The sequence below is a fragment of the Balaenoptera borealis genome, assembly GCF_965194805.1.
Source record: "Balaenoptera borealis genome assembly, chromosome: 5".
NCBI classification, from domain to species: domain Eukaryota; kingdom Metazoa; phylum Chordata; class Mammalia; order Artiodactyla; family Balaenopteridae; genus Balaenoptera; species Balaenoptera borealis.
Genome location: NC_138862.1, coordinates 118,839,463 through 118,859,926, shown reverse-complemented (window position 1 = coordinate 118,859,926; position 20,464 = coordinate 118,839,463). Strand labels below are relative to the sequence as shown.

Here is a 20,464-nt window from a genome sequence, read left to right as displayed (position 1 = left end):
ATTGCTGCTATCAGTCTCGCGCTCACCGCCCGGCTGAGGAGGTGAAAGTTTCTCCCCAGGAAGATAAACCGCAAAAGACAATATTGTGCATGATTTGCGCCTTTTCTTTGGCTTTTTCTTTCTTTCTTTTTTTTCTCCCCCTCCACCGCCCCCCCTTTTTTTTTTTTTTTTTTTTTTTTTGCAAAAAGCAGAGGGGGAAAAAGGAGAGTGAAGGAGCGAGGAGGCGAGCCTGAGAGAAAGGAGAGAGAGAGAGAGAGAGAAAAGAAAGGGCGAGGGGCTAGTGGAGAAGTGAGGAGGGGCGTACGGCGCGAGGCGGAGAGAGGGCTAGCAGTCGCTGCTCCGGCGCTCACATTCCTCTATGCTGCAAACCCGGGAGGAAGTTTTTTTGGGGGGCTGAGATGCTCCATGCCTTTCCCTGGGCAGCCTTGACGCGGGGTCCTCTCGGCAGAGACTGAGCGGCGAGAAAGTGCTAGCCGGGCCGGCGGGGTCTGCTCGGCGGGCGCCGGAGCCCGCCTTGCTCGCGGCCCGCAGCAGTCAGGCTTCCCCGCGCTTGGCCGGGCGGGCGCCCCGGCGCGCCGCGCCGCTGCCTGCGGGCTAGGACTTCGCGAGGTGGGTCGACTCCTCCTCCCTCCTCTTCTTCTTCCTCCTCTTCCTCCGCCTCCCGTTCCTCCTCCTCCACTACCTCCTCCTCCTCCTCCTCCTAATTTTCCCTCCTCGGCGGGCGAGGGTGGGGGGGGCGGGGGAGGCCGGGGCTCGCCCCGAGCAGCCACGATGCTCCTGGACGCCGGCCCCCAGTACCCCGCGATCGGCGTGACCACCTTTGGCGCGTCCCGCCACCACTCGGCGGGCGACGTGGCCGAGCGCGACGTGGGCCTGGGCATCAACCCGTTCGCCGACGGCATGGGTGCCTTCAAGCTCAACCCCAGCTCGCACGAGCTGGCCTCCGCGGGCCAGACGGCCTTCACGTCTCAGGCTCCCGGCTACGCGGCTGCGGCGGCCCTGGGACATCACCACCATCCGGGCCACGTCGGCTCCTATTCGAGCGCAGCCTTCAACTCCACGCGGGACTTTCTGTTCCGCAACCGGGGCTTTGGCGACGCGGCGGCTGCAGCCAGCGCGCAACACAGTCTGTTCGCTGCTTCAGCCGGGGGCTTCGGGGGCCCACACGGCCACACGGACGCCGCGGGCCACCTCCTCTTCCCCGGCCTTCACGAGCAGGCGGCGGGCCATGCATCGCCCAACGTGGTCAACGGGCAGATGAGGCTTGGCTTCTCGGGGGACATGTACCCGCGGCCCGAGCAGTATGGCCAGGTGACCAGTCCGCGTTCAGAGCACTATGCCGCGCCGCAGCTGCACGGCTACGGGCCCATGAACGTGAACATGGCCGCGCATCACGGCGCCGGCGCCTTCTTCCGCTATATGCGCCAGCCCATCAAACAGGAGCTCATCTGCAAGTGGATCGAGCCCGAGCAGCTGGCCAACCCCAAAAAGTCGTGCAACAAAACTTTCAGCACCATGCACGAGCTGGTCACGCACGTCACCGTGGAGCACGTCGGCGGACCCGAGCAGAGTAACCACATCTGCTTCTGGGAGGAGTGTCCGCGCGAGGGCAAGCCCTTCAAAGCCAAATACAAACTGGTCAACCACATCCGCGTGCACACGGGCGAGAAGCCCTTCCCCTGCCCCTTCCCTGGCTGCGGCAAGGTCTTCGCCCGTTCTGAGAACTTAAAGATCCACAAAAGGACGCACACAGGTACGGAAACGGCTGTCCTTGACACCCCTCGTTCCCTATCCCAGGCCTGGGACCCGAAATCCAAAAGTCAGCGGCGTGGGCGCACAAACCCGGCCTCGGTTGGGTCTGGAAGTCAGATTCCAGCAGGCAGACAGCGAAAGTGTGCGCTGGTTTTTAGTTTGAAGCTTGAAATTCTGGTAAAGTACAGAGAGGATCGGATTAGAGGGATCTAGGGATATAGATTTTTAAATGAGAACTAAAAAAAGGCGGGGAGAGCTGAGAGACAAACCCGGTTTTGCGGAGTCCTTGGTGCGCGCGAAGCCGGGAGAGGTGGCCGGCTCCCGGCGGCGGCGGCAGCGGCAGCGGCAGCGGAGGCGCCAGCCGCTCCAGCTGCAGGCAAATCTAAACGTTTGCTTTCGGCCAACATCCCTTCTCCACGCACCTTAGTGAGGACTTTGCCAAAGGAAGGAGCTGAGGAAATTGGAGGAGATCGGATGAAGGGGCACAGAAAGAAACAAAAAGAGACAGAAAGGAGGGGGTGGCGATGGTGAAAGGAAGTCAATCGGACCTGAGGAGGCTTATGCATATTTAAAGAGCCCCGATTTTAGTAGTGACTTGTTTGTGAGCAGGCTTCAGGAGTCGGGAAAGTCAGCAGAAGGCGGAGAAGTCCGTTTTGTCAATTAGATTCTATGAGGACTTTTCGAAACACCGAATACCCTGAGTTGGCCTTTAAAAATAAATAGACCTGTCGGGAGCAGTTAAAAGAAAAGTTCGCGGCGTGCTCAGGGCTCTAGTGTGGGTCGAGCAGGCCATTCTGGGCCTCTTGGGCCAACAAGGCCGGGAATCCGGTCTGCTTCCCTGTCCTGGTTTGCCCGGGTGATTTCTGAGTACTGCGTTTGGAACTTGGCGTTTTACGCCGGAGCCAGGGAAGAACTTGCGGCGCCGAGCTCTCGGCCCGGATTACCCTATAAAATGTGAGTGTGTATAGGGGTGGGGTGGGGGCGGCGACGAGCGGGGTGCGGAGCGTCGGGGAGGGGGTAAGGGGAGGAGAGAAGAGCAAAACAGCATGAGAATCAGCCCGGAATGTGAAAATTAGAAACCTAGAGCTAGGTAGAAGCTGCCTGAAGTCCTCTGTATAGCCCCGGGCCTCAAAACCAGCAGCCAGACCTGCTGCTACTCTGGGATCTAAAAAACTACCACGACCACTAATAATAATAATAATAAAATAATAAAATCTGGATCTAATTGGATTAAGGGTTAAAATAGTTCAGATGTTTAAAATTCCAATGCAGATATATGACTTTGTTAAAGATCCGGGTTTTGAGCTTGCAAAGTGTTAACCCTGGGCCGCTGCCTTTTTAATTTTTGTTTTTATTTTTTCCTTTTGTTTAATTTTTTAAAAAGAGCCGCGGGGTTTGTTCTAACCAGACCTCTCTCTTTCTTGCCTTTCGCACCAGGGGAGAAGCCCTTCAAGTGCGAGTTCGAGGGCTGCGACCGACGCTTCGCCAATAGCAGCGATCGCAAGAAGCACATGCACGTGCACACGAGTGACAAGCCCTATCTTTGCAAGATGTGCGACAAATCCTACACGCACCCCAGCTCGTTGCGCAAACACATGAAGGTAATCGCCGCGCTCTCGCCGCCCGCCTTGGAGCCAAGAGCCCGCTCAGCTCTTCGGCCGGGGTCGGGCGGCGAGTGGCAGCCGGGCGGTGGCAGGAGCCGGCAGAGGCGGAAAGGCCACGATTCCTCTCTGCTGACTGGGGCTGGGCAGAGAGGGCAGGAGCTGGAAAAGGAGATGGGGCACCCGAGGCCGTTCTAAATTTACTGTTTAATAATAAAAATCAAAAGAAGTGAGCACTGTAGCAGAGGCCGCCACTGATGGGGAACCAGGATAGCCCCAGCGGGATGATTCTGACGAAGCTACGGCCATGGCGGCTTGGCTGGCAGCGTTGGGCAGAGAGCTGGGGTCTTGCACGCGGTCCTGAGCGCTGGCTCACCTAACCCTGAGCAAGCAACGTTCAGCGGCTGCCGTGAGGACCATCTCAGGCTCTGGCCTCACATCCAGCCTCCTCCTCCCTAGATATTTTCTTTTGTTGAGTCCCCGGGGCACTGTCCCTCCCCGGAGCCCAGCCTCTGCAGGGCCGAGGCGGGGCAACCAAGCCCAAGTCCCGCGGGTCTGGCCTCCCTGGAGTTCAAGGGGATCCAGGGCTCCTGGGGGAGGCAGCGCTCGGCCTTCACCCCGCCCCCCCCCGCCAGGCGGCCGCCGCGGCGGGTCTTTATCTCCGTAAAAACGCGACTTTATTCCCGCAGGTCCACGAATCCTCCTCGCAGGGCTCGCAACCTTCGCCGGCCGCCAGCTCGGGCTATGAGTCCTCCACGCCGCCCACCATCGTGTCTCCCTCCACAGACAACCCGACCACCAGCTCCCTGTCGCCCTCCTCCTCCGCGGTCCACCACACAGCCGGCCACAGCGCGCTCTCTTCCAATTTTAACGAATGGTACGTTTAAAATCAGAAACAAAACACCGAACAAAACCCTATTTAAGAGACTGAGCACACACACACATACAAAATATTACTGAAAGAACCCTGAGCATCAAAGCAGTCCCCTCCCCACCCCCTAATCCTATTTTTTCTAAACCTGCCGATAGACCCAGGACCGAGTAAGAGAGAAGCACCAAACCTTTACTTTTTTTTTTTTTTCTTTTCTTTTCTTAGTTTGGCAAAGGCTTGGTAGCCAAGGGGTGGGAGGGGGGTGGAGGAGAAGGCGGTCGCCTGACCAAATGCCGCCAACCCCGAGGGCCAGTTTCTCCTGGGAATCTGAACAGGCTCTCTGGGAGTCGGCTTTTTTTTTTTTTCTTTCTTCTTTGCATTCTTGTAAATACAGAATTATTAGCTTAAAACTGTACTGTTGGATTCTGTATATAGTTATATCTTGGTTGGAACGGGGGGGGTGGGGTGGGATCGTGGCGTTGTGGTCTTTGCATTGGGGGAGGGGGGAGGGGCTGGGGGGAGGGGGAGGGGGAGGGGGAGGGGTGGGCGGCCGAAAGCCAACTGTTTGTACTGAATGGCAAGAATGTTCTAGTAAATGTGTACCAAAATGTGAATTACTTTGTACGATTACAGTCTCCACGTCGATCTAACAGAATATTATTGGTATTAATGTGCTTTTTTTGTATAAAGTGCAAACATTTCGTCCCAAAGTCTAAGTACTTTAGTGCAGTAAAATGTTGTTTTCACGTCCTGTCAAGAATTCGTATAGTACGAGCTTGGATCTGCGTGTCAAACTGTTCCATTTGTTTATGTAAAGTGATATTAAAAAAAGATATAAACTATAACTGTCCGTTGCTTTTGGCAAAAGATACAACCACATAATGTATATAATTCCTAGTTTCCATATTTATCCGCATGTAAAGGGCCGGTTTATTCATGTTACAGCTATTCAATATTTATGGCTAGAAGAACTCGTATGTACACTTTAGTTTCCAGAACTGTTTGGTAACCTTTCGTACGTTATTAAAGATTCTTAAATCTCAGTGATTGTGGTAGGAATTTCTTCTTCACCCCCAGCAACCTGCTGCCTCTTCTGCCAGCCTTAGTGGGTCTTGGGAAAAGCTCACCAGTCTTCCCTTTCTGTCATCGCAGGTCGTATAAACGTGATAAATGAACGCTACCCTGCTGGCTCTCCGAGAGGGTGTAATTAGTATTTATATCAAAATTTATGAAACAAATTTTCGGCCGCAGTATAATTTAAATGACCTTTGCAGACATAGAATAACAACCATAAAAATAACAGAAATAGATTGCGCAGGCGACATCAATATTAATGTAGGCGAATTGTCAGAAGCTCAAGGGCTCGCTCTGCAGCTTTGCAAATGAACTTGCAGCCGAGGGTTCTGCTGTCCCCCAAATTAAATTCCCCGAGTTGAAACCAAGTTGCAGATTTACAATATCATATTTTAAATTGCTGTCTTCAATTAAACCATTTATGGCCATAACTAATTTTCAGGATGTCGATGCATGCTTTTCCAGGTCTTCCTTCTTTGTACAAAAGTAAACCTCCATAAAGCATTTTATTTATATTTCTTCAAACGTGATGCTAATTTAAATTAATTACTTCCTGTGATATGTTATTATTCCTATAATTTTGCCAGTTATTAGTTCTCTCAAAAATACATCTAGGGAAGAGAATTATTTTATGTAATTTGATTATCTTTCTATCTCTTTTATTTATTTCTCATTTACTTAAGAAATTTGTTCCATTGGCTGGCGTTGATACAGTAAATTTGTAAATGAGGAGACAATATAAAAAATCTAAATTACTTGTGCTTAATGACTGTAGCAGAACGCCTTTTCTCTAAATCAGATTGTCTTTCTTGCAGTTTAGTTTGATAGATTTGCAAGCTATGCTGCTCCCTCGAAGTTAGCTGCGCTGGTAGGAACGCGAGCTTCTTTGTCTCTGGTTGTAGCTTGCATGATCGCCCCATTAAGCAGACAGCGTAGCCGGAGATCACAAATCAGGGCCTTGGCTGTAGCTGCAAGGGTGCTGATGTGTCAGAGCACGAGACGGAAACTGACCTCACTGTAGGCAAGTAGGAACCCAGACTTGCATCTTTAATATACAGTGTTATGTGTGACTCTGAGAAGGAAAGCAAGAGGGAAAAACCCTCAAGAGTATGAGAACCCCTTAAGATATTCATATCTGTTTCGAAGTGTACCATTGACCAATTACAAAATCAAAATGTTAAATTTTTTTTTGACTCGTCCTTTCATTGCTTGCTATTTGTATTTGTCACTTTTAGGCAACAAAGTTTTACTAGGTAAGGAGGGGATTTGCTACACTTTCTGTAGCACATCAAAAACTAGAGATGGTGGTGTTTAACTTTTAAAAAATTGTTTTTATGATCTTTAAGAGTAAAGATCAACCTTTCATGAAAAGAGCGCCACCTTGCAAGGTTTGGTGAGATTTAAGGAGGTTGAACACCTAAGCAGAAATTGCTGCTGGTTCCGAAAATTTGTGAGACTATAAGCTGGCCCCAGTTGGCTCTGGAGGTTTAAAATTAACTAACAGCATAGTAGTTGAAGTGACTCCAGACATTAGGGCCAATAATTAATAAACATAGAAAATAGCTCATCTCTCTAGGAAAGAAAGGTAAACACCTCAATTAACAATCCTTCCCTTTCCTTTAGAGATTAGAATGTCTGGGAGCCTGATATAAGTATAATAATAATAACAACAGTACTTTTGTAACTTTGTTAGTGTATTTAGGAAGATAGTCAATGAGTGTATTTTTCCTTTGACCATTCCTGAAAGCAGTTTACTTCAAATTTGGAAATATAAATGTCTCATTATTTGTTAGGTACCTGATGCCCTTCTAAACTTTAATAACATAGTATAATAATTAAATATCATACTATGATATATAATTTAAGTAGGATATTTTAAAGATAAATTTTAGGGATAAATGTTTACTTCAAAACTACTTCATATTAAAAAATTTTTTAGACATTGAATGCCAAATAATTTTTTTTAAAAAAAACCATTTGAGGAGTACTGTGTGTGTGTGTTTGTGAATAACCTCACCAGAAAGGAACTTTTATAGTAGAAGCCAATATTTACGCCAGTCCCCCTTACACATTCTCTTCTCCAACACTTATCACAAAGAAAAAGTCATTAATGATGTAGGTTGCCTAAAATAATGCTTCAAACTTAAATGTAGTCTATTATTTTGCTGGTACCTTTAATGTTTGCTTCTTGGGATGCATTCTTTCTACTTTTCTTCATGGGCTATTAGGTTTTGAAATACATGAATGTGAACAGCGAAATATATTGTTAGACCCTATTTAGCAGGAGCTGAAGATGCTGCAAATGGCTGGTTTGTGTGTGTAGCTGTGGATTTTGATTTAGGCAGAAAGCTGTCCTGGTTCATATTTTGACTGCATTGTTTCTATCACTATCAAATGATTAGAACAGCTAACAAGTTATTAAAAAGTTATATTGCGTCAACAAAAGATGCCTGACTACAAGCAACCATATTTGAGAAATGAAGAGAAATGAGTTGTGGTATGTGTGTGTGTGTACATTTATAGAGTAAGCATGTAAATATACAAGCACCATTTATATGGGGGCTAAGTAATTTTCAAACATTTCAGATCCTTTGTTTTCTTCTTCAAAAGCTACCCCCAACTGCTTTAAGCATTTGCAGCTGATGATTTTGATTTTTTAAAGTCAAGCATTCAAGTTAACCTTTAAGAAGCAAACCACCTCCAAAAGAAAGATGTAACCTTTCAATTGCCCCATATGCTTATCATTTTTTTTTTCTTTTTCTTTCTTTTTTTTTTTTCTTTAGCTGACAGTGTAAATAGCACTAACCTTCTTTGCTCATGGGCCTGGCATTTAGATGTTTTTATTTGTTGATGGTGAAGTTTTCTCAGAACTTTTAAAGGGCTGGCAACAGAACTACATTCCCCAAATACCTTGCCCAGCCCTGAAAACCTTCCTGATGTTCCCTTTTAGAGGTCAAGTTGTAATCAGTGTCCTGGTCTCCTTGTGAATCAGTATTGGTGGAGTTGGTACCTGAGCATACTGCTTTCCAGGAAGCAGCTTGGGGAAGGCTCTGGTCCTTACAGAGCAGAACCAATTTATGATGGGCTGGGAGTAACTATATGTGGTCTGGCAAACTCAAAATGAAGGCACTGAGCTTGTGCCTTTGATTATTTGTGAACTAGATATGAAGTCAGCAGATTCCCAGCTCACATTTCTTTTTTTTTTCCAACTCAAAATACTAATTACAAATTAATCTTGTCCTCTCTAGGTACAGAGTTCTCGCTTGCTCCTAGCATCAAGTGTAGTTCTTAGAACTATGTGTTCATATTAGGAAAACAAAGTGTTGTTTTCATAAAATTTGCCACAGTTCATATCACTCTCTGGTTTTAGAATTCTTGAAAACAGAGTGGCAGTGGAAAGATCTATCTCATCTATGCCAGGCAAACCTGGTTCATGTTACTATAGGTTCATATTACTCAGGGTGCTGAGTTTTTTTTTTTTTTTCCAGCTTTTTACCACCCTATTCACTATCAGTAATATGTACCCATTTAAACTGGTTAGATATAGAATGTAAGATTTTATAAGAGTAACTATACAGCAATCTCTTTTTTTTTTTTTCAAATGATAATCACTAGTTTGGGGCAAGAAATAAGAAAAAAATGGTAATAACTTTCTATAGCATGCCACATTTGAGCCTTTTCCTCAAAGTTTATTGCAAGTATAACGGCATAATATACACAAAATATGAGCAGTGTTCCCCATTAATCTATGCAAGTCAGGTTCATTCCGGAGTGTCTCACCAAGCAAGAGGAAACACGATCAGCCCAAATCAGGGCCTATTTTTACCATGCAAGTTGAATTCTGGCATTAGTTCCTAACGTTTATTTCCACTTTAGAGCAAGGAGCAAAAACAGTATGAAGTTTCCAATTGATGCTATACTGGAGGTGGGTTTTTCAAGAATAAGAAACTGAATTTAGCTATCTAGTATGGAAATGACATTGCTTGTCAATGGTACTAGAGACTTCAATTGTCTGTCTCTTTTCCACAAAATTTTGACTGCCTCTGATATTGTGGGTCATATTTGTAAGTATATGCAGAAGAATTCACGGGTTGTGAAACTTACACAGTGATATTTTCACCTACAGCATACACAAGAATCAACTATTAAGCGTGGATATAAACAGATGGGAATTATATCTATAAAAAGAAAAACAACAACAGACGTTCGAAGGCCAGCGACCTTAGCAAACTAAAAAAAAAAAATTATGATTATTTTGCTTCTGTCTTTTGTGTAATAATCCCCGTTAAGCTACAGAAAACATAAGGACATAAAGAAGGTGAGAGAAGCTTACATCCTAACTCCTTTTTAATTTTTTTTTCTGTCTATCCGGGAAAATCCTAGCCTCTGGCAAAGAAAGCTGAAAACTGTGGAGGAAGGTAAAACCACGAAAAAGGATAGGGGTGGGTGAGTCTGCGTCAAGGGAGATTTTTGTCCTGGAGAATTTCTTGAAAATATATAAACACAGGCTTTGGAGGTGAGTTTGTGGCGGTGGGCTGGAACAGCAAGACTGCCCCACAGCCCCTCCACAGAAGGCCTGGCGGTCAGCGTTCGAGGGGCCCCTTGCGCCACCCTGCAGCCCTGCGGGGCGCTTTCGAAGTCGCTGCCGCGGGCTGGGACTGTGGCTGGGAGAGCAGTGCGCAAGCGCGGCCCTGGGCCCGCGGTTCCACGTGCTAATGAATATGCATGAGGCGCCCCCCCCCCCCTCGCCCACACGGGCCGCGGGGAACAGCTCTGCGGCTCTGGCCCGCGAAAGCTGCCGGCCCGGCTGCCAAAACAGCGCGGCGAGGAAGCTGCACGTGTTTGTTTTGAAACCGCACTGGTTTAAGTGAGTTCACAAAGCCAGGCAGACAGTGTAGGCTCCAGCCATCGAGTGGGCCGGCAATCTCCCCCTCTTTAAGGGCCGCCCCAGTGGACTACGAGCCCTGCCCACTTAGGAGCTGTCCTCCTCCTGTCCCCTTCCAGGGAGCTGGCAGTTCTTCTAGCTCCTTGGAGAAGACGTCCCCTCCAGTCACCTGGCCCCCCTCCAGTTACAGACCCCACGCCTGCGGTGGGAGGGCAGGGCACTAAGGGTTTTCCTATCGCCCACCCTCTTTCTTTGCTCTGATCCAGGCTTGAGTGTCCCCTGTCTTTGTCTGTCTCTCTCTCCCCCTTTTCCTTTCTCTCTCCGGGTTCCTATTCCTGTCTCTGGCTGTCCCCCAGCCCCTACCCACTCATGCGGGGGGCTATCAGCCGCTTGCTTGAACGATTGCTCTAGGGTTTTCTCTCGACCCTTCCCAGATAATACTCGTCAGCTCGCGCATGCTTAAGAGCTGGTATAGTCCTGTTGAGCTCAAACGTGCTTACATGGTGCAAACGTGACAACTGGTGGAGGAACTGCCCTGGCCACGAGACCTGGAAAGTGTAGGGTGTGGTGAGGGAAACCCAGAGTTCAGGCGCTGAGCTATTGCTTTCCCCTCCTGGTGACATTCCTGGGGCTCTGCACATTGCATAATATTTTGTGGTCAATGTACTGACATTTCCAGAGCAAGTGCCTAATATGTCTGGTGGAGTGACCAACACCTGTAAACAAAGGGGAGGGGTAGTGGAGAGTCCCTGGGGCACTCTATCCTCACACCACTGTCTATAGAGCTATGCTTTTGGGTGTCTTGGTCAAAATCGTAGATCCCATGACATCAGAAAATGGCTGCCAGACAGGTTCCAATCCTCCTTTGGATTTTACTTTCAGCTGGAGGGACAGACCCATTCCATGGGGCCCACGCCTCTCACTTCCCTCACTGCTAACAGGAGAGGGCTTTTGTCACTGCCCGGTTCGCGCTGCAGCTAATCCAGGGCCAGCTTCGTTCCTGCCGGTTCTGAGATCCGGGGGCCATAGCATCATTTCACCTGACAGCCACCATTCGCCACGTCTTCAGCTTTGAACCTGGAGGTGTGGCAGAGGGGTTTTGGAAACGTTCCTGCTAGGAAAAGTCCTGTCCTCCCACCCAGCATCCGAGTCTCGGAGCTCAATAACATAGGGGTGGCCCGAGAAGAGCTGCTGGGGACCTGGCCCAGGGAGGCCTGGCAGAAGCCAATCAGCCTGGGACTGGTCCCAGGGACTCGGTGGAAAGGGGGCTGGCTCACCAGAGTTCTCTTGTCCGAGGTCCCCGGAGGACAGAGCACCTGGCGTCTAGTTAGGGGCGAAGAGTCCTTCCATGCACCGAATCCCCGCCACAAGGGCCACCCCACAGGAAACCCATTCCCGAGTTGGGTCCTTTTATGTTTTAATATGTTGGGAGAAGGGGGCGATCTAGACTCTACGAACTCCACGCTAATTATGAAGACCTGGGTCGGGCTCGCTCTGAGCCGCTCTAACCCAGCGTGGGTTCCTGCGTTCTTGCCCAAAAGGCCAAGGCCCAAAGAACCCTTTGCATTTGGCGGAGGGCTAGAGGGAAAGGAGGGGCGGGGGCGGGAGCAGGCCGGGGTCTGCAAGCCGGCAGCCCGGCGCGGCGAACTTGGGGCTCCCGGGCTTGGCCGCCGCGTCCGTGGCGGCGACGCGGTTGCCCTCTCCGGGCCAGAGAGCGGGGACGCCCCTTCCCCGCCCCTGGCGCCCCCAGCGCCCCCGGGGTCGGCGCCAGAGTCCCCGAGGCCCGGAGGCTCTGACTTCAGGCGGCGAGGCGGGCTCTGGGGCCTCCCCGGGCCAGGCCGAGTTTGGTCTGCGGGGGCGATAGCGCGGGGCGGGGTGGTTGGGGGACGCGGGCCAGGGCCAAGGAACGAGGGACCCCAAACCGGACAGGCGTTTTCCTTCCCTCCCCCTTCCCCCCGCCCCAGCCGCGCCTCAGTCCCTGCCCAAACTGCCCGTCTCCGGTAGGACTGACTGTCTGCCCGGCCTCACTCTGCTGCCAACCTTGCCCGAAATCTAGACCCCAGACCCGGTAAGTCGCGTTCTTTCCCCCACCCCGTCCCGCCACCTTCCCGGCGGACTCGGCCCGCGGCTGCGTGTGCGCGAGGGGCCCGAGGCGCGCGCCGAGAAGTTGGGCTGATGTGGAGAAGCCGCGCCAGCCCGGCCTCTGCGGCTGGTGTGTAGGAACGCCGAGCACCCCAAGGTAGTCAGAGATGTCGCGGGGCTCCCCAGTGAGGAGGGACCGAAGAGGGTCCAGCCTCGCTCTCCTGGATCCTCTTTGTCCCTGTGAACAGCCACTAAAGCTATCTTTTAAGAATAAGCTTTCTGCTGGTCTCTAGTGTGTGTGTGAGTGTGTGTGTGTGTGTGTGTGTGTGTGTGTGTGTGTTGGGGGAGGGGAGCGGGGGAGGAGAAGTGCCCCTTCCCCTAAGCAGTTTCTAATCCCTAAGGTCCCCAACAAAGTTTACTTATGGTTTCCATTTGAATGCTGTGAAGTTAGTATTATTATTACTATTTTAAGTGAAGATTTCTAAGAGTCCCAACTTCTCAAATATACGTGCCTCTTGAGGGCATTTCGACAATTACCTTGTCCACTAACTCCCCTCCTTTCCCACTGGAAAAAAATAAACTTAATTTTTCAGTAGTTGCCTTAGGACACGTCGTTTACAAATCACTAATGTGAGGGAAGAAAGGAAGAAAGAAAAACAAGCTTGGCATTTCTCGTTGGGAGTCCGCGTGCTCTATTACTGAAATGTGCAAGATGGATTTTTTTGGGGGGAGGGAGAGGCAGGGCGCTGGAAGAGTGCTTTTGAACCGCGCTGCCCTGTTGCACGGGGCTGACCTTTGGCTGACACGGCCACGGAGCAGGCCGTTCGTTAACGAGGGTTTGATACATTAGACATTCGAGCTGGGCGTGTAAACCCACACTCTGAATCCAGATTTCGCTCAAATTAGTGTACGAGGAAATGATCTTTTTAAGTCCTGAGGCTTAACCAAGTGTCAGGAGAGCCGATTGCTGCCTGAAAAGGGCAGCGAAGGACACTGGGTAAAAGGCACATTCCTAGCTCCTTAAAAAACAAACAAAATAAAACCCCTAAATCTTCTTTGAATAATTCCTGAAATCCTCCAAGTCGCCACTTTTAAGTAATGCTTATAAATAAGGCTTATCATCTCGTTCTAGTGAATTCTGTTGTATTAAATCCTAACGCGAGGCAAAGTTGTGAAGACAGTGTCACAGTTATGGATATATATATATATACACACATACACACAATATATATTATACATGTATACATAATATATTCATGTATATAATTTTTTTCTCTTTTACTCTCTGGAGATGCTAGAATTTGACAATTTATATCCGCCAGGTTGTGGGGCACCTACGGAGGGGAGAGTCACAGATTTTAAAGCCGTTTAAAAGTTGACGCGTCTCGATTTAATTTGGTGCGACTCGTGTCCAGACTTCAGAGCCCAGAAAGGGAAGGCAGGCTGGCCACAGGGACCCCGGCCTGGGGCGCGGCGGCGGAACCTTCAGCTCCCCAGCAGGCTGGAGTTGGGGACTCGGCTGTGCAGTGGCAGTGGAATGGGAGGCCAATTGGAGGATGCGGCGACTCCCGCGGTATTTACTGGCTTGGGAAAGGTATCATTTTATTTAAGTTGGCAATAGAGCTCCCCAACTTAAAATTTTAAAAAAAGCACCCCCCAGAAAATGTTTTCCTTCTTTTTCTCCTAATAGCAGAGCCCGCGAAGTGCTCTGAATTGTAGAGGAGGAGAATCGCTCCTGCCGGAGTTCCCAGCCACTCTTAGGGTGGAAGAGGGAAGACGAAGGGAAATCGTGTTTTTGCTCTGTGTCCCGCAGCCCTGCAACGGCGATTTCCTTCAGCTACTGTCCTGGGGGAGGATCGCAGCGACAGAGGCAGTTTTCTGCACCTGAGTGTTGGCTTCCGCTGCTGGGTTTTGCTGGCGCTGCACAGAGGCGGTTGCTGGGACCAGAATTTATTCCAGGCGAAAACGTACGCGAAGCAGTTTTCGGCCTCAAATCTTTGCTCGGGGAGTCTCTGCCTCCACTCCCCTCTGTCCTCTGGATGTGGATAAAAAGACGAAAAATTAAACGAGAAAGGCACTATCTATAATGAAAAAAAAAAAAAAAGATAGTTTAAAAGCAAGGATTCTAGGGGAGAGAAGTGATTCTCCCAGACCTACGATGAAGAAATCCAGACAGGGCCCACGAGAGCTACAGGATTCGTTCCAGACCGAGTTCTGTAGACCTAGTCCCACTCACAGACTGACGGCTCGCCAAACTCGGGTCCCCGATCTTTAGGACAAGGGCAACTGGGCCGGTGGAACACTTTTCGGAACAGAGGCCCTGACCCCCTTTGGAGAAATCACACCTCTCCAGAATCTTGAGAACGCCCCTGGCTTGGGAGGGTTGCAAAAGCTGGTCTTAGGGTGAAGAGGCGAGTTGGGGGAAGAGGGAAATGTTGGGAGAGGAAGGAGAGAGGAAAAGTTGTGGCTGGTCGACTGCGAGATCGAGTTCATTTCCCCCCAGTGGCGGGTCCCAGCATCCTTCTTCCCCAGGTTTGGAGCACCAGCGAGCGGTGTTTGGGGGAGAAACTCCCCGGATCACCGACGTTCAAGTTGTGTCAAGTTTGAGGTAGAAAAGGCGGGTCGATTTCATTTTAAGGTCCACTTTTGGAGTCAGTGGGAACAATCTACCGTTGACTTTCATAAAGAGTGGAAGGGAGGAAGCGCCCGCCGCTTGAGGACTTGCCCGAGTTTCTTTGGCCCTCTGTCTAGACCGCCCACGAACGTCCAGCCCCGGGAGTCTCCCCCTGGCTTGGGGCCTCCACACGCGGTCTCGAGTCTGGGTGCCCGCGTGTGTCCGGAAGCAGCGGGCGCTGCGGTTTTGCCTGCGGCAGGACTTTTTGGTGGGCACGGGGGCAGCCCCTTCGCCCCTTCTGGGGTTTCCTCCGGCCCTGCCCCGGGCTCCCTCCCCGCAGCCCCCGCTGCCCCCGCTGCCCGGGGCCCGGCCACCCGGGGGCTGCTCTGGACCTGACGCAGGCAGCGCGGTCGCTGACGTCAGGGGCTCCCGGTGGCCCGAGCCCCGGCCACGAGGCACCCGGCGCGAGCGTCATTAATTATCAGGCGCCAGATATTGTGAAGAAAGCTCAAGCTTTTCAGGCGGGAACTGATTTTGAGATTTATATGTATATATATATTTTGGTGTGGGGAGCGGGAAAAGAAGAGAAAAAAAAAGTGGAGTGGGAAACAGTGATTCGGTTTCTCAAAGCATAGTTAGTAACTTCGCACCCTCCAGCGTCCAGGTCCGCCCCCTGGGTGCACCCTTCCGTAGGTGTGGGCTCCTCATTTTGTACCTGGTTTGGGAGGTTCTTGGTGGACGCGCCAATATTTGTTCCTGCGAGACTCGCAGCGACAACTTCCCTGTAAATTCAACCTCGAGGAGTTCAATCATCTCCAGCACCCAAGGGGATGAGATGGAGTTGGGCATTGCGTCCTAAACCTGGATCTAGGATGTTCATAGCACCCTTTCCATTTGGTTAGATCCTTAGCCAGAGATCTGATATTATTATTGTTGTTGTTGAGTAAAAAGAGGGGGGAAACCCCCACGTACACCGATAGGGCCAAGATAAATGAGCAGTGCGATTCGGTATCAGCAACGAAACCTTTCATTTGTAGCATCGAAAACAGCTCTCCTTTTTTCTTTTGTTTTAAAAGGAATTAGACATATAGTATTTAGCTCAAAATAGAATTTTAAGCGGCAAAAACTTCTTCAAAATCACACCAGTTCTTGGTTCTAGCTCTAATACATTTTCAAAAACCCTTTCTCTGAGGATCACTGCCGAGTAAACACAGGGCACAGCAGGGTCATTGTGAGGCGAATTCTCTCTTGGGCTCTTCCCTGCAAAGGGAAAAAAAAAAAAAAAAAAATCATGCAGTATGATAAATTCCACAGGTGATGGTGAAGTGATTTTCTGAAAAAAAGAAGAAAGTGAAATTAGAATTAAACTAAAAACCCACCCAAATTAAGACAATTTTTATGTAAGTGGAAATAATAATCCACAAATTCAAATGTCTTAAATATTATCTTATTTGCCATAAATAATTTCCTTGAAATTGGCTAGTTGAATTAGCCATTTGGAAGATCCTGAATATAAAAATAAAACTCATATATATCACTGCATATAGTCAGTAAATAGAGGCTCTCACAGATATAAAATTATCTTCATACATATGAATACAGAATGTATTTGATAGTACCCATGGAGTCAGAACACAAAGCCTCTCTAGTTATATCTATAGGAGGTTAGAAATATCCTGAAAAGTACTTTAAATGGCAGGTAATTTGTTTAGAGTTTCACAGACAGAAAAAGAATGGACTGAACTTTAATTTTTCTTTTGAAACTTTTAGAGCCCTGTAGGCAGCTTTTGATTCAGAACTGTGATGGTGACCATTTTATTCTGAAATCAGTAATTTATTTTTAACCAGTAATTATATGATAAACGTTTAGCAAGTATATACTGATTTCTCAGAAGTGTACAGCAACTATTTTGTAAAATATGAGGAAAAATGGAGCTCATTCTTAAACAAAGTGTAAATATATTTGTAGTATTGAAATCTTTATGGAGAATTTTAAAAAGATTAAAAGGTCACATTAATAAATGTACAAAATTCCACAAACACGCACCAATAAAAATTTCCAGGAATTGTGTGTTAAAAGTATTTGAAAAGAGATACCCGCACACAAAAAGAAAAATAAAAAGGAACCTTAGGGTAAATAAAAACAAAGGTCCAGGGTCCAACCTTTTTTCTCTTTAATTATTATTATGTTTTTATGGCTTGTAATACCTAGACTTTTGTTTAAAATTCTAAAAGTGTGTGTTAACTGTAATAAAAGATATTTGAAGTTGAGGACAACAGTTAATCAGCATTCAACAACTTCAGTTTCTATTTTACGTGCTACTACTTTTATATACTATAAATATTTCCAGAGAGCTCTGCTCTTTTTTGGTACAGTAGGATGAAATTTATGGGTCTAAGATGTTTTCTGGATTATGTTTATTATACTCCGGCTGAGAAAAACCTTAAGATATTCATTAGATTAAAAAAGTCAGCTAATATTGTTATAGTTCCTGAATCAATAAATATTTACAGATTTAAGGCAATAATTGAATTGAAGTGCCAAATTTCAAGGTCATTATGTGTGTATGTATATCTTCACATAGTAATTTGTACAAGTTGGACAGTATCCTATGGGGTTTATGTGATTTTTGGTGCTGCCTCAGTCATAATTTCACTTGCTGACCTGGTAAAGTCAGTTGATATCCTTGGCTCTTAGCTTTTTCACTTGTGAAATCAGTGCCCTAGATAAGATGCTCACTAAATTTTTATATAGTTCTTAAAGCAGTGGTCTGTCTTACTCTTACTTATGGATTAACATTTTAAAAACTTTTAAAGGTAGAATTTTATTTGTGAAAAAAATTTAATCAGGGAAATCTACTTAACTGATTTGGATATAAATGCAATCGACTAGCAATTCCGATTGTAAAACATCATCATTAAGGTTTTTTTTGTGAGTCCTGTTTTAGAAATATGCATTCTATTAAACGGGGCAGGGCCAGGGCGGGGGGATACAGGAAACCTATCTTTCTCTCTTATCTTGAAAAGGAAATAACATACATTCCTAATGTTTTGTTTGTGTGAATTACAAAGAATATTTTCATAAACCTGGGGCAGAGGGTACTTAGGAGATGGAAACATTATTAAATTCAGTTGTTTAAGGGCATGCATTTGGGAATTGTGAACTTTCAGTCCTGGTCATATGCAAATATATGTTTGCTATATGTATTAATTCACTGAATTTACAAATCCAACTATGTAAAATAACAAAAATAAGAGGAAAACACAATTCTCCTGCACACTCTTATGGCTGGATCAGTGTGAAGAGCTAAATATATTGAGTATATTATTCAATCTACAGGTTTTGCAGCTGTAGCTTGTTACTTACCTATCAGCTGACTGAATTTGACTGGACCAATTAATTGATTAATTAATTAAAGCAACAAACTTTAAAATATGGTCATTGTTATTGAGACTATGGCATTTCCAAAAAAAAAAATTCCAAATGCTTTCTTCCCTCCAGGAATATAATAGGAGAGACACATAGAATTAAACAAAATGTAAGGTAAGATATGGTATTTGTCATGAGAGGCAGAAACAAAATTTGATTGGGCAGTGTTTGACGTTTTGATCACTTGCTGATTTCCAAAATCAGAACAAAATTTCACATCACAAACTTTTCCTTCTCTTTCATACTCTCCTTTCCTCCATTCCCTCCCCTTACCTCCTCCCTTTTCTCTTCCCCTCTCCCTGGCTCTGAAACCTAAGGCAATATGACATTTTCAAAAGACCTTTCTTGGGGTGGTGGCAGTGGGTTTGTGAGCTTGCTGCCTGAATCCTCTCCAGGCTTTTGTCTTTTGGGGGCAGTTTTGTCCGAGTGCCCATCTGTAGCCAGCTAGCCTGGGCTCCCATAGATGAGCTTAAGCTCTGTGAATGCTGGGTCTAAGGGCTGGTCAGAGCTTTTCAGCTACGAGGGTGTCCATTTTTATGGTTGAAGTGGGTCAGACCAAGCAGAGACCAAGTTCTGACAACTCCAGACAAATATTTGAAAAGAGGACACTCGTCACCAGGACATTCACACTTGCAGAATTGTGCAGGATTTCTCTCTCTTCTATTATTTGTTTGATCTAATACAGATTCCCTTGTCACTAACAAAAAGGCCTTTTTCTCCTTTTCATGATGGTTCATTTGTTCATTTTTATTGTTTTAAAAATATTTACTATAAAAATTTCAGCATACTGACTACTTTTTTTCATAAATTTTCTATCTGTTCTGAAATGTTAAGCAGTTGAGCCATGTTTTTCCTTTCCCTGAGGCTGACTTGATTCTCTGGCAGTATGTTCCAAGAAAATTTTATGTCCTCCTTATACTATTTCATAGTCACCCCATGAAACCAAGGAATAATTAATTTTCTCCAAAACGGGTTGCATTCAAGTGTTTTAGAAGCTCTAAGTAGGACTAACCTGTAGCTAATCAAAGATGTAGAAATAACTGGTCAGTTCATATGTTATTTCAGATTCCTCTTTTTTCTCCTTTGTTGCCATTCTTTGGGTCAGTTGGAAAGTGGCACAGCCCAGACCAGTCTGATTAGTACTTGCTGGCTGTTTGGATGAGTAGATTCAGGCAGGAGGGGTTGCAAAGTGTGTTTGAGGACTTGGTTTTGTCATTTTCATGTGATTCCTATCCTGTTTGTAAAATAAAGTCTTCATTCTGAACAATTTCTAGCATATACAAAAGTAGAGAGAATAATGTAATAAATCTCCATCACCCAACATCAATATTTATCAACTCATAGCCAATTTAATTTTGTCTATATTTCCATCCACTATTCTCCCCCAGGATTATTTTAAAGCACATTCTAGACATATTATTTAATATGTAAATATTTATTATTTAACTAATATATAGTTAATGTTTGCTACAAAGCCGAGTGGCTTTTTCAAAGCAACTAGTGTGTTTTTCTGAAACACTGCCTGGTTTGAGCTTTTAGGTTGCTGTTCTTGATCCTTTTAACGGTTTTGCTTCCAATACCAGAGCCTTTATTAGCCACTGGAATCAAGGAGCTCTGTAGTTCTCAAGAGAAAAAGAATAATTCAGTTGATTATCATCATAATCAATGAAGATGGAAGCTTCAAGTGGGAAATCTCACAATTCCCAGAGTCTAGTAGTCAAAGTGGAATCAGAATAATTTACTCAGAAGTTTCTGAGTTTGGGAAAATGTGATGACTATAAATTTCTTTTATAAAAAAATAATATGAACTTGTGCTGGTATGGAAAAACCATTGTACTTGAAAAACTATCACCTATGTGCATTGGATTTCAGCTTCAAACTACCCAAGGCAACCCCCCAATTATCGATACAATAATAAATATGAATTTGTGCACTGTGTTTTAAGTGTAATGTTTTCTTATCTCATTAAATTGTATGAAGCTGTATGCTGTGGTTAATTTTTAAAAAGAGAGTACTGATCCCTTAGAAATCTATGCCAAACTATTTATGGATGAAATAGTATGATGTCTAGAATTCGCTTCAAATAATCTTGGGTGGGGGGTGGTGAGTGAGTGTAGGAAGAATCAAGATTTTTATTGCTGGGTGATGGGTACTT

General features: G+C 46.5%; 2 protein-coding genes across 11 annotated transcripts in view; both read left to right on the top strand.

Moving 5' to 3' along the window:
- The first annotated feature begins 2 nt into the window (after positions 1-2).
- Positions 3-4,717, top strand: ZIC1 (Zic family member 1). Its single transcript, XM_082395129.1, has 3 exons — positions 3-1,753; positions 3,190-3,353; positions 4,043-4,717. Exons 1-3 carry the CDS (start codon positions 772-774, stop codon positions 4,238-4,240), a joined length of 1,344 nt encoding a protein of 447 aa, XP_082251255.1. The 5' UTR covers positions 3-771; the 3' UTR covers positions 4,241-4,717.
- Positions 4,718-11,959: 7,242 nt separating this feature from the next.
- Positions 11,960-20,464, top strand: part of LOC309629921 (uncharacterized protein) — a 321,184-nt gene continuing 312,679 nt past the window's right edge. For 4 of the 10 annotated variants that reach the window (XR_014245282.1, XR_014245283.1, XM_082394515.1 and 1 more), the window contains exon 1: positions 11,960-12,251. The gene's annotated coding sequence lies outside the window, so the exon portion shown is untranslated. The remainder of the gene's footprint in view (positions 12,252-20,464) is intronic. The other 6 variants (XM_082394516.1, XM_082394514.1, XR_014245284.1 and 3 more) reach the window with 4 other exon arrangements.